The 16145-nt window shown below is 38.7% G+C and overlaps 1 protein-coding gene across 1 annotated transcript; it reads right to left on the reverse strand.

The window, feature by feature from the left end:
- Positions 1-246: 246 nt before the first annotated feature.
- Positions 247-14539, reverse strand: aqp9b (aquaporin 9b). The gene is made up of 6 exons (XM_074618157.1): positions 14297-14539; positions 13376-13502; positions 8566-8703; positions 8207-8325; positions 6973-7190; positions 247-2271 (listed from the first exon to the last, which is right to left on the reverse strand). Exons 1-6 carry the CDS (start codon positions 14396-14398, stop codon positions 2109-2111), a joined length of 867 nt encoding a protein of 288 aa, XP_074474258.1. The 5' UTR covers positions 14399-14539; the 3' UTR covers positions 247-2108.
- Positions 14540-16145: the final 1606 nt, after the last annotated feature.

The raw sequence follows: 16145 nt of genomic DNA on the forward strand, positions 1-16145 counted from the left end.
TCCGTGAAATTTTTCAACATACTATACTATGACTATTTTATACATGAAATATTTTGACATACTAGACTATGACTTTTTTTCATGAAATATTTTGACATGCTATACTATGACTTTTTTATTTTTTCGACAACTTCTAATACTATGCCTTTTTATTTTTTTTGACATACTAAACTATGACCTTTTTAAGTTATTTTTTTTTCATTTGTTGTTATTTTTTTTGAGCATCTACATAACAATATAAACAAATAATTTCAACATACTTTATTCAACATTAAGTTACACTGAAAAGGGCAAACAGTTGATTCAGACAGACAAAGACAGATCATTTTATGTAACTACCTTAGAAAAAGCAAATAAGCAACAACAACAAAAAACATACAAAAAGATAAAGTTTTACTTCCTGACAGGCTGCCACTCTGGCCCAAGCACTGACATCAAGTGTACGCCATTTCACTGAACAACAGTGAAACAAACACCTTCAACTGCTTTTCAAACATGCATACTGTAATTATTCTGATTCAAATGTAAGCCACAAACAGGGTTTGAAGTATAATGGGCACTCTGCATGAGTGTTAACGATGGTTCTGGTGAAAGCAGTACCAAAAGATGCACTGCATGTTTAATCCACGTCATAGAAAAATCTCTGTTTCACGTGTGTGCCTCAGGCTTCTGTTTCACAAAAACAAAACAAAAAACCTGAAATTTAAATGATTGTCATATTGCCAAACAATTGTCATGTGTTGTAAAATGACATTCAGTGCAGTGCAATATAATCTCACAATTTGTGTATGTACAAATGCATGTTCAAATGTCAGATACCTGCATTAACATCAGCATAGGTCTATATGCATCCTGTTGTCTTCCAGGCTGGGTTACAAGTCATATTATTCTAAATCATGGCCTGTCTTTAAAATTCACATTTCTGTGCTCACAGGATATGAAGCATTATGAATCACAAAAACACGATTAATAAAGGTCATTCCATTTTACATTTCCAAGTAGTATTGTCCCTTTTGCAATTTGTTGTTGGAAACAAAGCTAAACTCCTAAATTTGTGCTTTATTACACATTTTACCTCAGCTCAGAAGAGTTTTTAATGTAAACAGTTTAAAGTCAGTGTTTGCATATTGCCCCTGATACAGCATGTGCACTGACACAATTCAAAAAGGATTTCTGAAACATTAGGAAAAGCTTCTGCTGGAAATTAACATGTTTTTATTTTATTTTTTACACTCATGTAAGTTATGGCTTTTCAATACCAAGGGTGTCTGTAACGAGTAAATTTGTAATCCAGCAATATAACACAACTTCGTGTGCCACGAAATTAAGGAGATGATGACAAAGTAAGCATGCCAGTAGAATCATTTAAGGCTGGATTTTCTACATAATGTGTTATAAAAACTACAACGCTGTAAGCATGATGAAGCAATCAATCACACTTTTTTTTTTTTTACACATATGCAAAGGATGAAGTGAAATAGAATAAGGAAGTCACTCCACCAAACACATAATTACTTGGCTAAAAGTAATATAAATTACTATATTTCCACATTAAATCAACTGTCTCCTAAGTGCTACATATATGTAATGCCCCGGTTTGTTAGGTAGACAGTAGTAAAAACAAAAATGCTGTACAGAAACTTGGCAAATATTTCTAACGAGAGGAGACGATCCCAGTTAGGAAATAGGAGACTTTAAAAAAGAAAAGTGTATAGCTACAATGCAGAGGAAACTCTCCATAGTAGGTTATGATTTCATAGAATTAAAGGTAAAGCTTGATGTCCAAAGAGAATATGTTCATCAAGCAAGTCTAATATTTTGAAATATGAAAGAGCCCCAGGCAGATAAAACCAGGAACCTAGAAATAGACCAGTCCTTCTAAGAGAAAAAACAGAAGAGAATTTAAAGGCTTCATAAAACATCCATGCATATTTTATAAATGACTACAAAATTGTATAGTCAGATGAATGCTTTATATTAAACATTATCTGTACATTTTCTCAGACTTTTTGTTGTACAAATGTATAAACCGCTTCATAGATGAACATTTTTGCCTTCTGAGGGTGAAAACCAGCTGCGTTGTTGCTTTGCAAGCCTTGATCTGAATTTTAACTCATAGTTATCATTTCATATTTGTCCTGGACGTTGTTCTCCTCCTGTTTTTCAGGCTCAGGATGGTGCAACTCAATGAAGAGGAAGTAAATGCCCGCTCCTACTGCTCCGCCCACCATGGGTCCTGCCACAGGGATCCACCACCAGCAACCTCCGGCTCTGCAGAGACGACCCATACACATTAATAAATATCACAAAATACAATTTCAATGTATTTACTATGATTTACACAGCATCCTACATGAATAAAATCTTACCATATATATATATATATATATATGTATATGGTTATGTTGCAGACTACTTTTTGGCTCGCTGGAATCACTGCTCTTTGTGGTAAACTAAGCTAAGATAGCTGGCTGCTGTCCATACCTTTATATTTACCATCCATGTTGGTTTGGTTGTCATACACTTGTGCTGACACATTATACGTCAAATATATCGGAGATTTCCCAAAAGTTTTCCAATCATAATTATGACTGGGATGTAAAACTCAGATATGACATAATGAAAGATGCGATTGAGTTGCATTATGTGTAGCATCCAGCTTGATCCATACTAGCCACTAAAAGTGAGGATAACTTAACCGTGGCTTCACTTTTGACCATTCTTCTTTTTATCTGTCTCTCGCAAGTCCCCCAATTTTATAGAAATACTGCCGGAGTACTCTTTTAAATTAAATAATGTACACTGCCTCTCCGATCTGTATGTTTATGTTAGTATCATCCTACCAGAGGCGAGTTATCCCAGATTACAGTCAAGTCTTAAGTAGCTCTGTGCGTTAGACCTACTGCATGTGTCCTCATTCTCACTCTGGCCGACCTCAGACAGAGCAGGGAGATTAGATTCCTGCGGGTCAATGTTGCTGTTAGCAGCTTTTACTGCAGGTGAAAGGACTTCAGTTAACAGAGTTTATGCACAGGCCTGAAAGTAAACAAGCATCTGAGCAGGTCATCTCTCTCTTCTGTAGGCATTCATGGCCTATAGAAAGGAGGCTGGGTCAGGCGTCACATCTCTGGGGGTATAACACATGCGCAGTAAAATCTGGTCTGCACTCGCCGAAGTTGAGCCGATCGCAACGCACGACCGCAGCTTCAGTTACACTGCACATGTGTTCTACCCCATACCCCAAGACCCATGTCAGCCCGTGACCCAGCCTCCTTTCCATAGGCCTTGTAGGCATTCAGGAAGTAGACTAGAGAGGGAAGGCGGCTGGATTATAGACTTTAATCTATGACCACAGCTAAGATGATCAGGCCAGGAGACAGTGGGTCACATTGACACCATGTGGACATTGTATGGAGCCAAGCGCCACCCTCCAATGGATCGGACTGCATTTGTAGCCGCTGTATTTATATCATAAGTGTAAAAGATTATGTTAGATTTAGCAAACACTTTATGCATGATATGAACATGATAGCACGAAGGGCTTATATGTGCATTAAAGCAATCTTGCTGCATATCTATATAAGAGCCATCTGGTGATACTTAATAATTGTGACATGGAGACACAGTATCTGTACCATAGCAAGCCTTTAGACTGCCTTCAATCCTTCTTTATGTTATTTACTAAATCAAATAAGGTAAATCAAGTACTCCTTTAAAAAAACAAAAAACACTCAGGCCTGCTTTTATGTTGCTTTTATAAAAGTGTCATATTCATCCAAGCTATATTTTGGACTTAGTTTGACAACCACATATTCTCCACTCTTAATGCAAGTGGCAGGCACAGACACTTTTGAGGGCAGGGGTTAAAGCGAAAGGAACAAGGCAGGGCCAGTGATAAACAGAGCACTGATGGCAAAGACAAAAACAGCATAAATGTATAAATGTTAACACGTGAATAAAAGAAAAGCTTTGATTTGCTAGTTAAAACGGTCAACTATGGCAGTGAAATAAGGCTTCAGAGACCCATCGTCAAGCCAAAAAGGTTCCAATTTCTGACGTTTGTCTGTAAAAGCCCCAGTATTAGAGTTTGAGAAACTACAGTCAGAGAACATCTTTTAACCACCTCAAAGATATTCTGTTAAACCGTTCGTCATCTCAGCAGAAAACAGGACATTGTTCTCAGCAAGGACAGCACTGACTTCATCTGGAGAAGTTGGTGAAAAATAAACACTTTGAGAAACTAAACGTGACCTGGGAAGATCTGGAAGCTCCGAGCCTACGGTATCTCATTGGCAGAGTTCATCGGTTAGTGAGAAAGCTCCTCTTAGGATGGGTGCCAGGGGTTGAGATCAACTCCTGAAATGCTATCAGCTTTGAATATTTTACGGTGCAACCCTTAACGTGCCTTGTCAGTGTCACAGTGATTTTGGATAAAACAGTCTCAGAACTGGCACAAGTGTCCGACCGACTGACCGAGTCACTGACTAGCCAACGTTGTCATCCTCAGAGCCTGTAAAAGGCGACCAGAGGAATGCGTTCCAACTTTCCAAGGGATCACACTACTAATTAAAGCTTAAATCAAGCAGGCTGTTCTCATTCACTGTCTGTACTTCTACCTATGAGAAGTAATACACTGTGATTCGTATATAACCCACGTAATCATGAGCCAGGACGTGCAGGGCTGCCTCTAAGGAAGTCATGTGATGTAGTATATAGAGTGACAAATTCCACGTATATAGGCAGGAGGTCTGGGTGAATGGATGGGTCAAACAAGCCATCACGTTGTCATTCCCAACTCCCAAACTATGATGCTCTGGGTACCCTTCTAGCGTCAGCTTTAGACTCGGTACATGCCATAGTGTCTTTTGAAAATAAACTTTGTGTTCACATGAAACGTACAGTTTCCGCTCGTTACATGCATACAGTCTCTTTTCAAAATAAACTTCCAACGTAGGTTTACTTAGATTTCAGTTTTACTTAAGCAACAAAACTATGTGGTTAGGTTTAGGCAACAAAAGTACCTAGGAAAAGATCATGGTTTGGGTTAAAATAAGTATGTTTGTTATGTAAAATAAGTATGTTTGTTACGTAACTTGCATTAGTGAAGTACGGAAGTTATGTAAGAAAACAAAGGTAAAATAAGTCAGTTTCACACAGGACACCAACAGCGGTCTTCTGGGTGAAAGTCCTGTGTTTTTTGACAAAGGCATGACCCACAACTCTAACTCTTATTGCTCGTTGCTTCCGTTGGTTAGGTTGGTTAGGTTAGTTAGGTTTAGGCATGAGGAGTGGAATTAGTTAGGTTTAAGGTAAGAATATCAGTGTAACAAATGGGCTTTATGGGCTTTCGGTCCAATGGGCCATTTTTCGGACTATTGGGTTTTCGGAATAATAGGCCGTTGAAACAATGGTATGGCACCGTTGTATGAGGGTATGAGGATACATTGAATCAAGATACTGGAAAGAAGTTATGTCCACGTCACAGAACAGTGGAACAACGTTTTAGCCCTGCACAGACAATCGAGAGGTCATACCACTTTGCTTGTCCACCCTATATGAGTTTGTAGATTTTGGAAATGCTCCAGGAGGTATCCTGTAGGAGTACAGTATACAAAGTCTGCTGTTGTGAGCCATTTAGTTTATATACATGCAGCGTGACAGCTTTGTTTGCATTTTTGACAAAGTCCAAAGTGAAAGTGAGACAGGGATGCACCTTGTCCCCCCTCGTGTTTGCAACATGCAGACAGTATCTGAGTGTAGGACTCGGTGACATTAGAGTGGCACCTTCGCTGTGTGATGTTATTGCTTTTTGTTAAATTAAATTGTGGTTGAACTTTGTGCAATAATAAAGCGAGAGTAAAAAGAAGAAAGAGAGACTGAGGAACATACAATCGTGCCACTTGAGTAATGAAGCATTGAATATTTCATATTCACTTAAATCCCAAAGCCCTTTTTAAAAATGCAGGAAAAAACACGAATGGTCTTTGAAATATTAATTCAGATTGTCAAGAGAGCAGAGCTGGAGCTACAAACGCTGTTCCTAATGTGGGATAGAAGAGAGCAGCCACTTGGTTAAAAGCAGAGTTTCTTACATAACACATCTACTACTACGTCTCAGGCAGTGGTGAGAGTGAGAGCAGCAGTAAATAATGGACTAATAGTTCTCTCAGGCAGGTGACAAAAATGTCTTCCATTTTTCTGATAATAATCCCCAACATAGTCCTGGATATTTGAAACTGTTAAACACTTTCTTTTTTAATATTTGCATTTTTCAAACACTGTGCTTTAAAAGGACAGGCACCTTTTTGTTTCTTTAAAGGAACAGTGTGTAGGATCTGGCGGTATCTAGCGGTGAGGTTGCAGATTACAGCTTCTCCTGTGTGCCAAGCGTGTAGGAGAGCTACGGTGGCCGACGCAAAAACGTGAATGGCCCTATCTAGAGCCAGTTGTTGTAAGAGTAGAGTGCGTATAGTAGAGTGTGTGTGTACGTGGGAAGTGAGTGGTGAAGCAAGAGAGAGAGAGCAGCGGCGGCGACGGCAGCCAGTAAAGTTATCGATTCTGGCCCAAGCAGGAAAATTAACAGTTTGGTTTGTCCGTTATTAGAAACATGGCGGACTCCATGAAGACGACCCACAAAAAATACCCTTTTCAGGTGATTATACACTAAAGAAAACATACTTATTAATATTTCGTTCCATTTCTGCCAATAAATCCTCCTAATTATTACACACTGGTCCTTTTTTTTTTTTTTTAAGATTATTTTTTTTTTTAGCTTTTTATGCCTTTTATTGACAGAGATAGCGTAGTATTGAAAGGGAGAAAGAGAGAGAGGGGATGACATGCAGCAAAGGGCCACAGGCCGGATTGGAAACCCGGGCCGCTGCGGCAAGGACTCAGCCTTGGTACATGGGACGCCTCTACCAGGTGAGCTACAGCGGCGCTCACACACTGGTCCTTTAAGAGTAAAATTACCTGAATACGTCCATCCCCCACCCGGCCACAGCCGTGAACAACCGTGGGCCAAGGTCTCGTGCCGGGTTGATTGGATAGCCGCAGTTCAGACCCATGGACACTCCGATGGCCATGATGATCAGGCCGATGCACAGAGGCTCCATGCCTTTTGGAGCACCGATATTCTTCCTGTCAGTGATGGCCAGGATGCACAGGATCAGCGCGGCAGTTGCAATTATCTTAAAAACAAAAGCATCACGTATCAGTTATATTCACAAAATTCGAGATGACAACAACACAAACAGTTCTATATGAATTGAGCAATCCTGAAATATAAAAATAAAAGAACATGTCTTTGTTGTTGTTGTTGTTGTTGAGTATCCTCATGGTGACCTCTGCCCTACGTTAGTTTGTCTAAGCTTATTATGGGGCTTCCCCTGGTTTCAGTCTGTGTTAGGCAGCTTTACTACACAGCCCCAAATGGCTGTATATTTCACATCATAAACATATTATCTAAAAATATAGATTTTGTTTCATTTTACAGACTCTAACCATTTAAAGGCACTCGTTTGTGAACAAACAAAATGCCAAATGCCCATTACCAAATATCACCATGCACTTGCTATTACTCTCAAATTCATTGGTAGATCTCGTCATAACTCTACATAACAACTGAACAAGAACTATTAATGTTTCTGATGGCGTAGCCGCTTTGTTTACATTAGTAATGCCTGTAAACATTGGCATAAATTATAGCGTTATTTTGAAATATAATCATATAACATAATGCTAAGTTTTCATCTAAAACACAACCTCTTATGAATGTGAACATACCTCAAATTCATATGATCAAAAGAGAAATACTGCTTAGACCTTTAATGTCTTCACAAATACAATAACTAACATGTGCATCTCGCCTCGTACGCATCTAGGACAGATGGTAGTTATTCTCAGCATCGGAGCAGAATTGTTCATACATCAGCAAACAACTCCCATGTCCATTTATGCTTACAGTCATCCATGACTGCACTAAACTCGCATGCATCTCTGTATGCTCTAGTGGCTTCAATATACGCAGTTGACATCAATAATTCCATATAGAAAAGGGGGGAAAGCCCTCTAAAGCTAATAGCTGACACAAAATTCAAAACATATTTCCTTTCATGTTATAAGGCAGTTTGTATAACTTGGTTTAGATATTGTTATCTATGTGTATCATAGGGAAATTACTCATAAAGTTAGTCTTAAGCCCCACCTGATCAACAAGGCCATTTACGACTGAGAGATGTTTTGCAGGATACGAGGCAAATATGTTGGCTGTGGCATTTGCACCAATAACAGCAAATTCTCCATCGGTATAGTCCATCAAAGCATCTGTGGAAAAAAAAATACAATAAAGATAAGCAAATGTTTATTCTATTATTACTAATAAGTCAGACATAGAAACAGCATCCAGATAAAAGAAGGAAAAAACTTTGCAGGAGGATTCTTAAACTACCCAGATTATCTCTCTTCAGTCTTGATGGGGTTCTGGGTTTCCTCTGAAAGGTTATCCAGATAATCCTTTCTGAGACAGTTCTCTGGTAGTGATGACATTTACACATTTGCACCCACCATAATACAGCCCATAGACAGCACAGGATCCAGCAAAAGCCCCCAGGAATTGTGCCACCACATACACAGGGAACTTCTTCAGAGGAAGCTTCCCCAGGATCACCATGGCCAGAGAGACTGCAGGGTTCAAGTGGGCTCCTGGAACAATGCGACAAAAAAGATGAGCAAAATCGAGGAACAACAACAAATGGAAGTGACAAAATGTACCAACATTTTTACGACTCAAAACATTAAAAAAATCGAATTAGGGCTGCAGCTAAAGATTATTTGCATTATCAATTAATCTGCCAGTTATTTTCTCAATTAATCGTTTAAATGTCAGAAAATTGTGAAAAAAAACAACTGTTCAAAACCAAAAGACCGTTTATTATCACATAAGACAAAGAAAGAAAATCCTCACATTTGAGAAGTTAGAACTAGCAAATGTTTTGTGTTTTTGCTTGAGAAATGACTAAAAGGAGCAACGATTTAGCATCGGACTGCTGTAACACTGTCGGACTCGCGATGAAAAACTATCGAAATCTATGCAGCAGAATGAGAGCTATGGTCTTTATCTACATCTTCCGTGTCAAAACCTGGCACCTACATTTCCCACAATGCAACTCTACTGCCGATAGTTTGGTGAGAGATCCAGGTATGTTATGCAAGTAGCGGCTAATGTAGCTTCGAGCTGGTAAGTGCACTTCTTTCGAACTCCACACCCCCAATTTTTTTCATTTTCAAACTTGCCCCAACGACGCTGACTCAAGTGACATCACTTGAGGCAATTTATCAGATTTCACGCAGCTTTATTGAACTTCTTTTTAAAAGACCTTTGATGTATACAAATCAATGTAGTTCTCCTTTAAATGATAATTGATTTTTAAAATAGCTGCCAATTATTTTTCTGTCGATGGGCTAATTGATAAATTCACTGATCGTTTCAGCTCTAAATGTCAAACATCTGTGACCAAGCTGCGAAGGACGACTTGGCCAAGCATTTTAAAAGTCGCTTGTGTCTTACGAGATAAAGTAAACCGAGTTCAGTGGATTAAAACAAAGGCTGTCTGATCATTTAGTGCCTGTGTTCAAACCCTCTGGTGCTCATTCATTCAAAACTTTCAGGATATTTTCAAACAAAGAGCACTGGGTTTGTGTGCCGTCAGAGTCGGCCTGTTTTCCTATACTCTACATTGTCTTTAAGAGGCGTGTTTGAACACATTCCAGCCAAATGTTACTGGGCTGTGATGACAGTGTGGGATCATTTATTTAACACTCTGGGATCTTGGCTTTGACCTCGCTGTGGTAACACCACTGGGGGTATCAGCCATGCGCCCATTGTTAATCTCCCCATCCTGCTCACAAACACTAACCACGACAACCAGCCAGACCGGCCTGTCTGAATTGCATGTGACATAATCTGCCTGAATCTGCTTAAGGCACACGTAGACTGCAGGTCATTAGAGTGACCATGATGTGTCACGCTTACGGTACACTGTCATCTGAAATCTGGGACTACAAAGTGAAAACAATTGTGTTTTCTTCTCCTATGGGGCCGCCCTGCCAGGGAAGCCTAGTAAGCCAGGCTTGTCACACCTGACCCCCCTCCTCTCCAGAGACCCATGCCCCAGTAAAGCTCATTAGTCCAATACCTATGATCATCTTCAGAGATGTCGTTGGACAGAAGCTTCCCACTGAGCTATGGACCCCGGGGCTGAATGGCCCAGTCATGCAGCAAAAGCTCTCCATATATTAACCTCTCTGTCCTCGGGCTTTTCTGCTATTCCTCTGAAGCTTTACAACTCTTCTCATTAAACATGTAACACTGTATAGTCAGGATGACCAACAACAACAACAGCCATCCTAAGCAAAATAGAGATGTAAAGTCTGTTTCACTCCACATATTTCCATCCTATATTGAAGTTAAATTTCTCATGAATCATTTGAAATCTCTTCAAATACTCAAAATATATTAGTTCCGCCTAATCATTAATGGACTAAAACACATGACACAGGATCATTTGTACCATCCCGAGACTGTTTACTTAGGTATACAAAGCCTGTATGGCATGGTCTTTTTAAGATTTTAAAGGAATAGTTCAAAATTTTTTGGAAGCACGCTATCTCGCTTTCATGCTGAGTTAGATGAGAAGATTGAAACCAGTCTTTTAGCTTAGCTTAGCACAAAGACTGGAAACATCTAGCCTGGCTCTGTCCAAAGGGAACAAAATCCAGCCCCTCTAAAGCTCACTATTTAACATGTTACATCTCGTTTCTTTAATCCGTACAAAACCGAAGTGTAAAAATAACTATAGGCTATACTGTTTCATATTTATTGACCGGGATCAGTAACTTCCCGGAGTCTCTGCTGGTTGCCTGGCAACTGCTCAGAGCAAAGAAATAGCGTAGTATGACACAAATGGTGCCTTCAAATGGGGTCGTGTTTACCGCGTTCAAGAGATGAGTCCATATGAACGCCCCCCTAATGTCGTATTCACGACCTCGTAAGTTGAAGGTTTCTGAAAGCTGAGAGTTCACGAGTTGTGACGTGTTTGTTGATGTTGTCAGAAATGGCGGAGGCCTTGGAAGTTCATTTTTCGGTGCATAATAACTCAATATATTGTAATTTTAGTCGTATATTGTTTTTCTTCATAATTTTATAATATGTCGGATGAAAATGTTGATATTCCCAACGACCTCATCTTTTCCCTCTGTCATTATGCCTTTGCATTTGCTGCATTATGTTACCTACTTGCTTGCTAAATTGTTATCCTCTGTGGCTTCTAGACGCCGACAGTAACGTTAATATTGCTGTTGCTTAGCAGCGGTGTTCTCACGACTTAACCACTTGAACGCCAAGCATATTGTGTACACGACTTCCCATGTTGTAAACACGAGTTCACGAGTTTCATTTGAAGGCACCAATAACAATAATAATTTTTGTTTTTACACTTTGGCTTTTGTGTGGATTAAACAAACAAAACATAATGTGTGAATTAATGAGCTTTAGAGGTGCTAGTAGTGGTAGCTGTTTCCCCGTTTCAGTCGTTATGCTAAGCTAAGCTAACTGTCTGCTGGTTGTAACTTCATATTTAACAAAAGGTGTGTTTCCCAAAATGTCAAACTATCTAACTCTCTTTTGATGATGATTTTTCACTTCCCAACAGTGGTGGAAATGACCACACAGAAGTCTGAGGAAGAGCCTGATGCAGCATAATACAAATCAGTCTAACGTGAGCTATTTGGTGTGCAGATCAATCTGTTTTATTCTGCTATATTTCTTTGATCCAGCACCCATCCTATTGGACATTGGATGTCCTTGTCTTATCATGTTTTATTGGAAATTACCACAAAACCATGAAGCCTGCACAACGCAACCTTCGACATAATGAATCCCTTGATTGCTGATTAATGGACACTCACCGTTTTGGCTCAGCAAGCCCATGAGAGGCACTGTGACATTTAACAACTATCCCTCCCTATCCTTATCATTGCTGGCAGCACACAGAGGGCTCATCTTACTGTAATCCTGGAGGAATGTACCCCATTTGGACATTAGGATACAATATCTCCAGAACTTAAGCACACTGACACCACTCTTACACTGATAAATTAAATTCAAATTACTTTAATTTCCATTAGGGACTTCATTTGTGAAGTAGACAAATGGGACATGTAAAAACAAATTAAACATACATATAAAAAATACTAATTCACATACAAAAGCTAAGGACAAAAAAATGGAGTAAGAGCCTAATTCTTTCCTTCTAGACTAGAAAAGAGGTTACTATATGTTGAATGCTCTCCATTATGTAATACTGCAAGTTCATAACAGTTCTGCACTGGTCTAGGCCATCACTTTTTCTAGATCAGTGGGCAGTAATATCAATCATTGTTGCGCTGTAAGAGCAAAGAGACGGCCAGAGATCCACGACCAAAGATCGCATCTCTACCACAGACAAACACTGAGTGACGACCTTCATACCAGCCTGTGTTTGTAGCTTTTTACAGGCAGAAATATCAAATTATTGTATGTTTTCCTTGTTTTTCTTTCAGGGAGAAAACAGCTGAACTAAAGAGAAAGCTTGGCATTAATGTCAACATGCTTGCAGGTAGAAACAATTAGTCACTCAAACAATCAGCCGTTGAAAATGAATCTCCAACTATCTTAACTTATTCTTTCAAGTAAACATGCCAAACATCCCTTTGTAGCTTCTTAATTGTGAGTCTGTGTGCTTTGCTCTCTTTTACAACACTGTAAACTGAATATCTTTGAAAGCAATATATAAATGTCACCATGGGCTTTTGGAATTTTAATGACCGATTATTTGATTAATCCGCAGTAGAGCTGAAACAATTAATCAATTAATCAATTAGTTGTCAACTATTAAATCAATTGCCAACTATTTTCATAATCGATTAATCGGTTTGAGGAACTTTTAAGAAAAAAAAGGTCAAAATTCTCTGATTGCGGCTTCTTAAATGTGAATATTTATTTTTTAAATTCTTTACTCCTCTATGACAGTAAACTGAATATCTTTGAGTTGTGGATGCATTCGAGGACGTCATCTTGGGCTTTGGGAAACACTGATCGACATTTTTCACCATTATCTGACATCTTATAGACCAAACAACTAATCGATTAACCAAGAAAATAATCAACAGATTAATCAACAATGAAAATAATCATTAGTTGTATAGCCATAATCTGCAGAATAATTGATTATGGAAATAATCATTAGTTGCAAGAGTTGAGAAAGTGGATGATTTAGTATTGTAATGAATGTGAGCTGATGTGCATGTGTCCATACAAAGTGTGGGCTACTTTTACCTGACACTCCCCCTGCCAGGTAGACAGCCATCATGACTCCCAGAGTGAAACCAATGTGGATGGTCAAGGGCTCCCCGAGAGTCCCTCTACTCAGCACCGTCTGGGCCACTGAACCACATCCAAAGAGCTAGGACACAGACAAGAACAAAAACACAAAAGGGTGGAGGTAGAAAGACTCATTGTGTTTAATTATTCCAATTATACCCGCCATTAACACTAGTCCTCTTGTCCACCAACAGCCTCTGACTGCCACAAGCAATTTGTCCTGCTTTGAGCCCGGAAAGAAAATAATGAATCCCCCCAGTTATTAGGTAAAATGCAGAAGTAATTCAGACCAAATTAAAGTGTTGGGAGGAGAGCAGTTAAAAAAAAGGAGCTGTTGTGGAAGCTGCATCACTCCTCTGATATGGCGTCACAGGTGACAGGTGGAGCTCAGAGGTGACAGGTGGAGATGAGGACAGTCCAGACACATAATGACTGAAAAGCAGACAACTCTTTCAAGGAATGATCAGTAAGCAGAAAAACAATATAAGTCTATACAACAAAGTGAGCTGCTATAATTAATTTAATCCCATGTTTATTTCTTTTCCCCCATAACCTCATAAATGAGACAGTGACTCATTACAGTTATAATGATTCATCTTTTTATGTTACACATTGCACTTCTGGAGGAGTTGTGAGGAAGAAAGCCAGTCCCCACATCAGTCACATCTTGTTATGATTGTCAGGAGCAAATTACAGCTGCAGCACATCAAAGACAAAGTCTGTTATTCCCAGAATATACTATCTGTTAATAGAGACATATGAGAGACAGCAGCCAGAGTCCCCTGGAGACCCAGTTTGACACCTTATTAGCATACTGGTTCAAAGCTTTAAAGCGGCTGTTTAAGCTGGATGACAGGTGCAGAGGGAGGTACTCACTATCAGGACAAATATCCCCAGAAACTCAGCCAGGAACTCCTTAAAGATGTCCCGCCTCAGGCCAAATCTCTCCTTCATCTTCCTCTTGCTCTCATTCTCCATCTTTTCTCTTCCTGCAGGCTCCTTGATGACTTCTTCCGACCAGAACAAACAGCTATAACAGCTCTGAGAGAGTCTATGATTGTCTGTGCAGGTTGCCGCCTCCCACTCGGTTAAGCTCTCTGCATCTATTTCCCTTTATAACCACAAGGGGTCTACTTTTTATTACAAATACAGGCTCCAGATGATTGCACTGAAATACAGACCAGTTGCTCAACCTAGTACGGTAGCCTCTATTTTGTTCACATTTAAATTTAAAGGTCCCATATTATAAAAAAGTGAGTTTGTCATGTTTTTTTTTATTATAAAGCAGGTTTAAGTGCTATATAAATACTGTGAAAGTATCTAAACACTCAATCCACAGGGAAATACACACAGCCCGTATTCAGAAACTCTGCATTTGAAACAAGCTGTCAGGATTTCTGCCCATTGGTGATGTCACGAATATACAATATTTAGACCCTTTAATCAGATTTAAACGTAAACATTCGATGTTGTGAATCGGCATGTGAATGACATCAGCTGACAGGAAGTAAACATGGACCCAAGCTGTTGCCTAGCAACGCAATTCTGTTGCAATTCCGTCAAAATGCGCTAAAACGGAGCGTTTCAGACGGAGGGTAAATACAGGCATATTCAGGCTGACAGTATGAGGAAAATAAAGTTGTTTTTTTTAACATTACAGCATGTAAACATGTTCCAGTAGAAACACAAAATACAAGTAGGAACCTGAAAATGAGCATAATATGGGACCTTTAAAGTTTTTTTTTTTTAATTGTAGTTAATAATGTTAACAGCTGTGGAGGCACTGGTATAGTTATTTATATGTAAGGCATTGATGCATGTATATATATTTTAATATTTATATTTTTTATATCTTTTAATCATGACTTTTAATAGTGCTTCCTGTATTGTAATGTATTATATGAAATGTATTGTATTTCTTTTTTCTTTTTTCTTATCTGGTACTTGAGTCTGCAATAAAGTTTGAATTGAATGTAATGTCATTTTTTGTCTGTGTACAATGGAGAAAAACTGTAATACAGCATTTTTTTTCCAGGAATGTCACTACTACCATAGCCACAGTTATAAAACTGTTTTACATCTGGTCACCACCCATTTCATAATACTGCATATATAGAAATATTGCCATACTTTCATCAGTGGGCCCTATAGGCTTCATCACCACCTCATTTGGCCACAGATATAGTGACTTAACAGACATTTATTTAAATTAAAATCGAGATTACCACTTTAAATAATAGGTTGCTTTCTTTGGCAATAAAACCACGAAAGATGGGATAGAAGATATTCATCCCAAAGGATATTTTAGTAGCCTATAGATCACTAAACTCACAGACTCACTGATGTCCAACATTAAATGTGAATAAATAAGAAAGATATGAAAACAACTTTCACTCAGGATTTAAAGCTCGAAATTCTCAAATGTACCCAGCATGCACCAACAATTAACCTACATTATACCTTCAAAATTACAAACCAACTGTGACTTTTCTAATCAGAACATTTGTTTCAAATGATGTTAAGTTTATAGCAGCTTTAGCCTTCTATTATTGAAAATACTGCCCAGTGAAAATATGGCTTGGACTTTTTAAATTGTCCATTCAGAGGTTCAACTCTTCAACAATTTAAGATGATGATGAAGTTTTAATAACTATACTTGTCTCAGTGTAAAAATGTGGGCTTAAAAAAAAGTTCTAAAAAAGTTTTAAAATGAAGGGATTATTTT

This window comes from Sebastes fasciatus, chromosome 2, assembly GCF_043250625.1.
Source record: "Sebastes fasciatus isolate fSebFas1 chromosome 2, fSebFas1.pri, whole genome shotgun sequence".
In the NCBI taxonomy this organism is placed as follows: Eukaryota; Metazoa; Chordata; class Actinopteri; order Perciformes; family Sebastidae; genus Sebastes; species Sebastes fasciatus.

What these genes read in the sequence shown, in the direction of transcription:
- aqp9b (XM_074618157.1), bottom strand. Translation starts at nt 14,398, where the DNA reads ATGGAGAATGAGAGCAAGAGGAAGATGAAGGAGAGATTTGGCCTGAGG. An exon ending in TGGGGATATTTGTCCTGATA is followed by an intron (nt 13,503 to 14,296) that starts GTGAGTACCTCC and finishes TCTGTGTCCTAG; the next exon opens with CTCTTTGGATGTGGTTCAGT. An exon ending in TGGGGGATGGACGTATTCAG is followed by an intron (nt 2,272 to 6,972) that starts GTAATTTTACTC and finishes TCGTCTCTGCAG; the next exon opens with AGCCGGAGGTTGCTGGTGGT.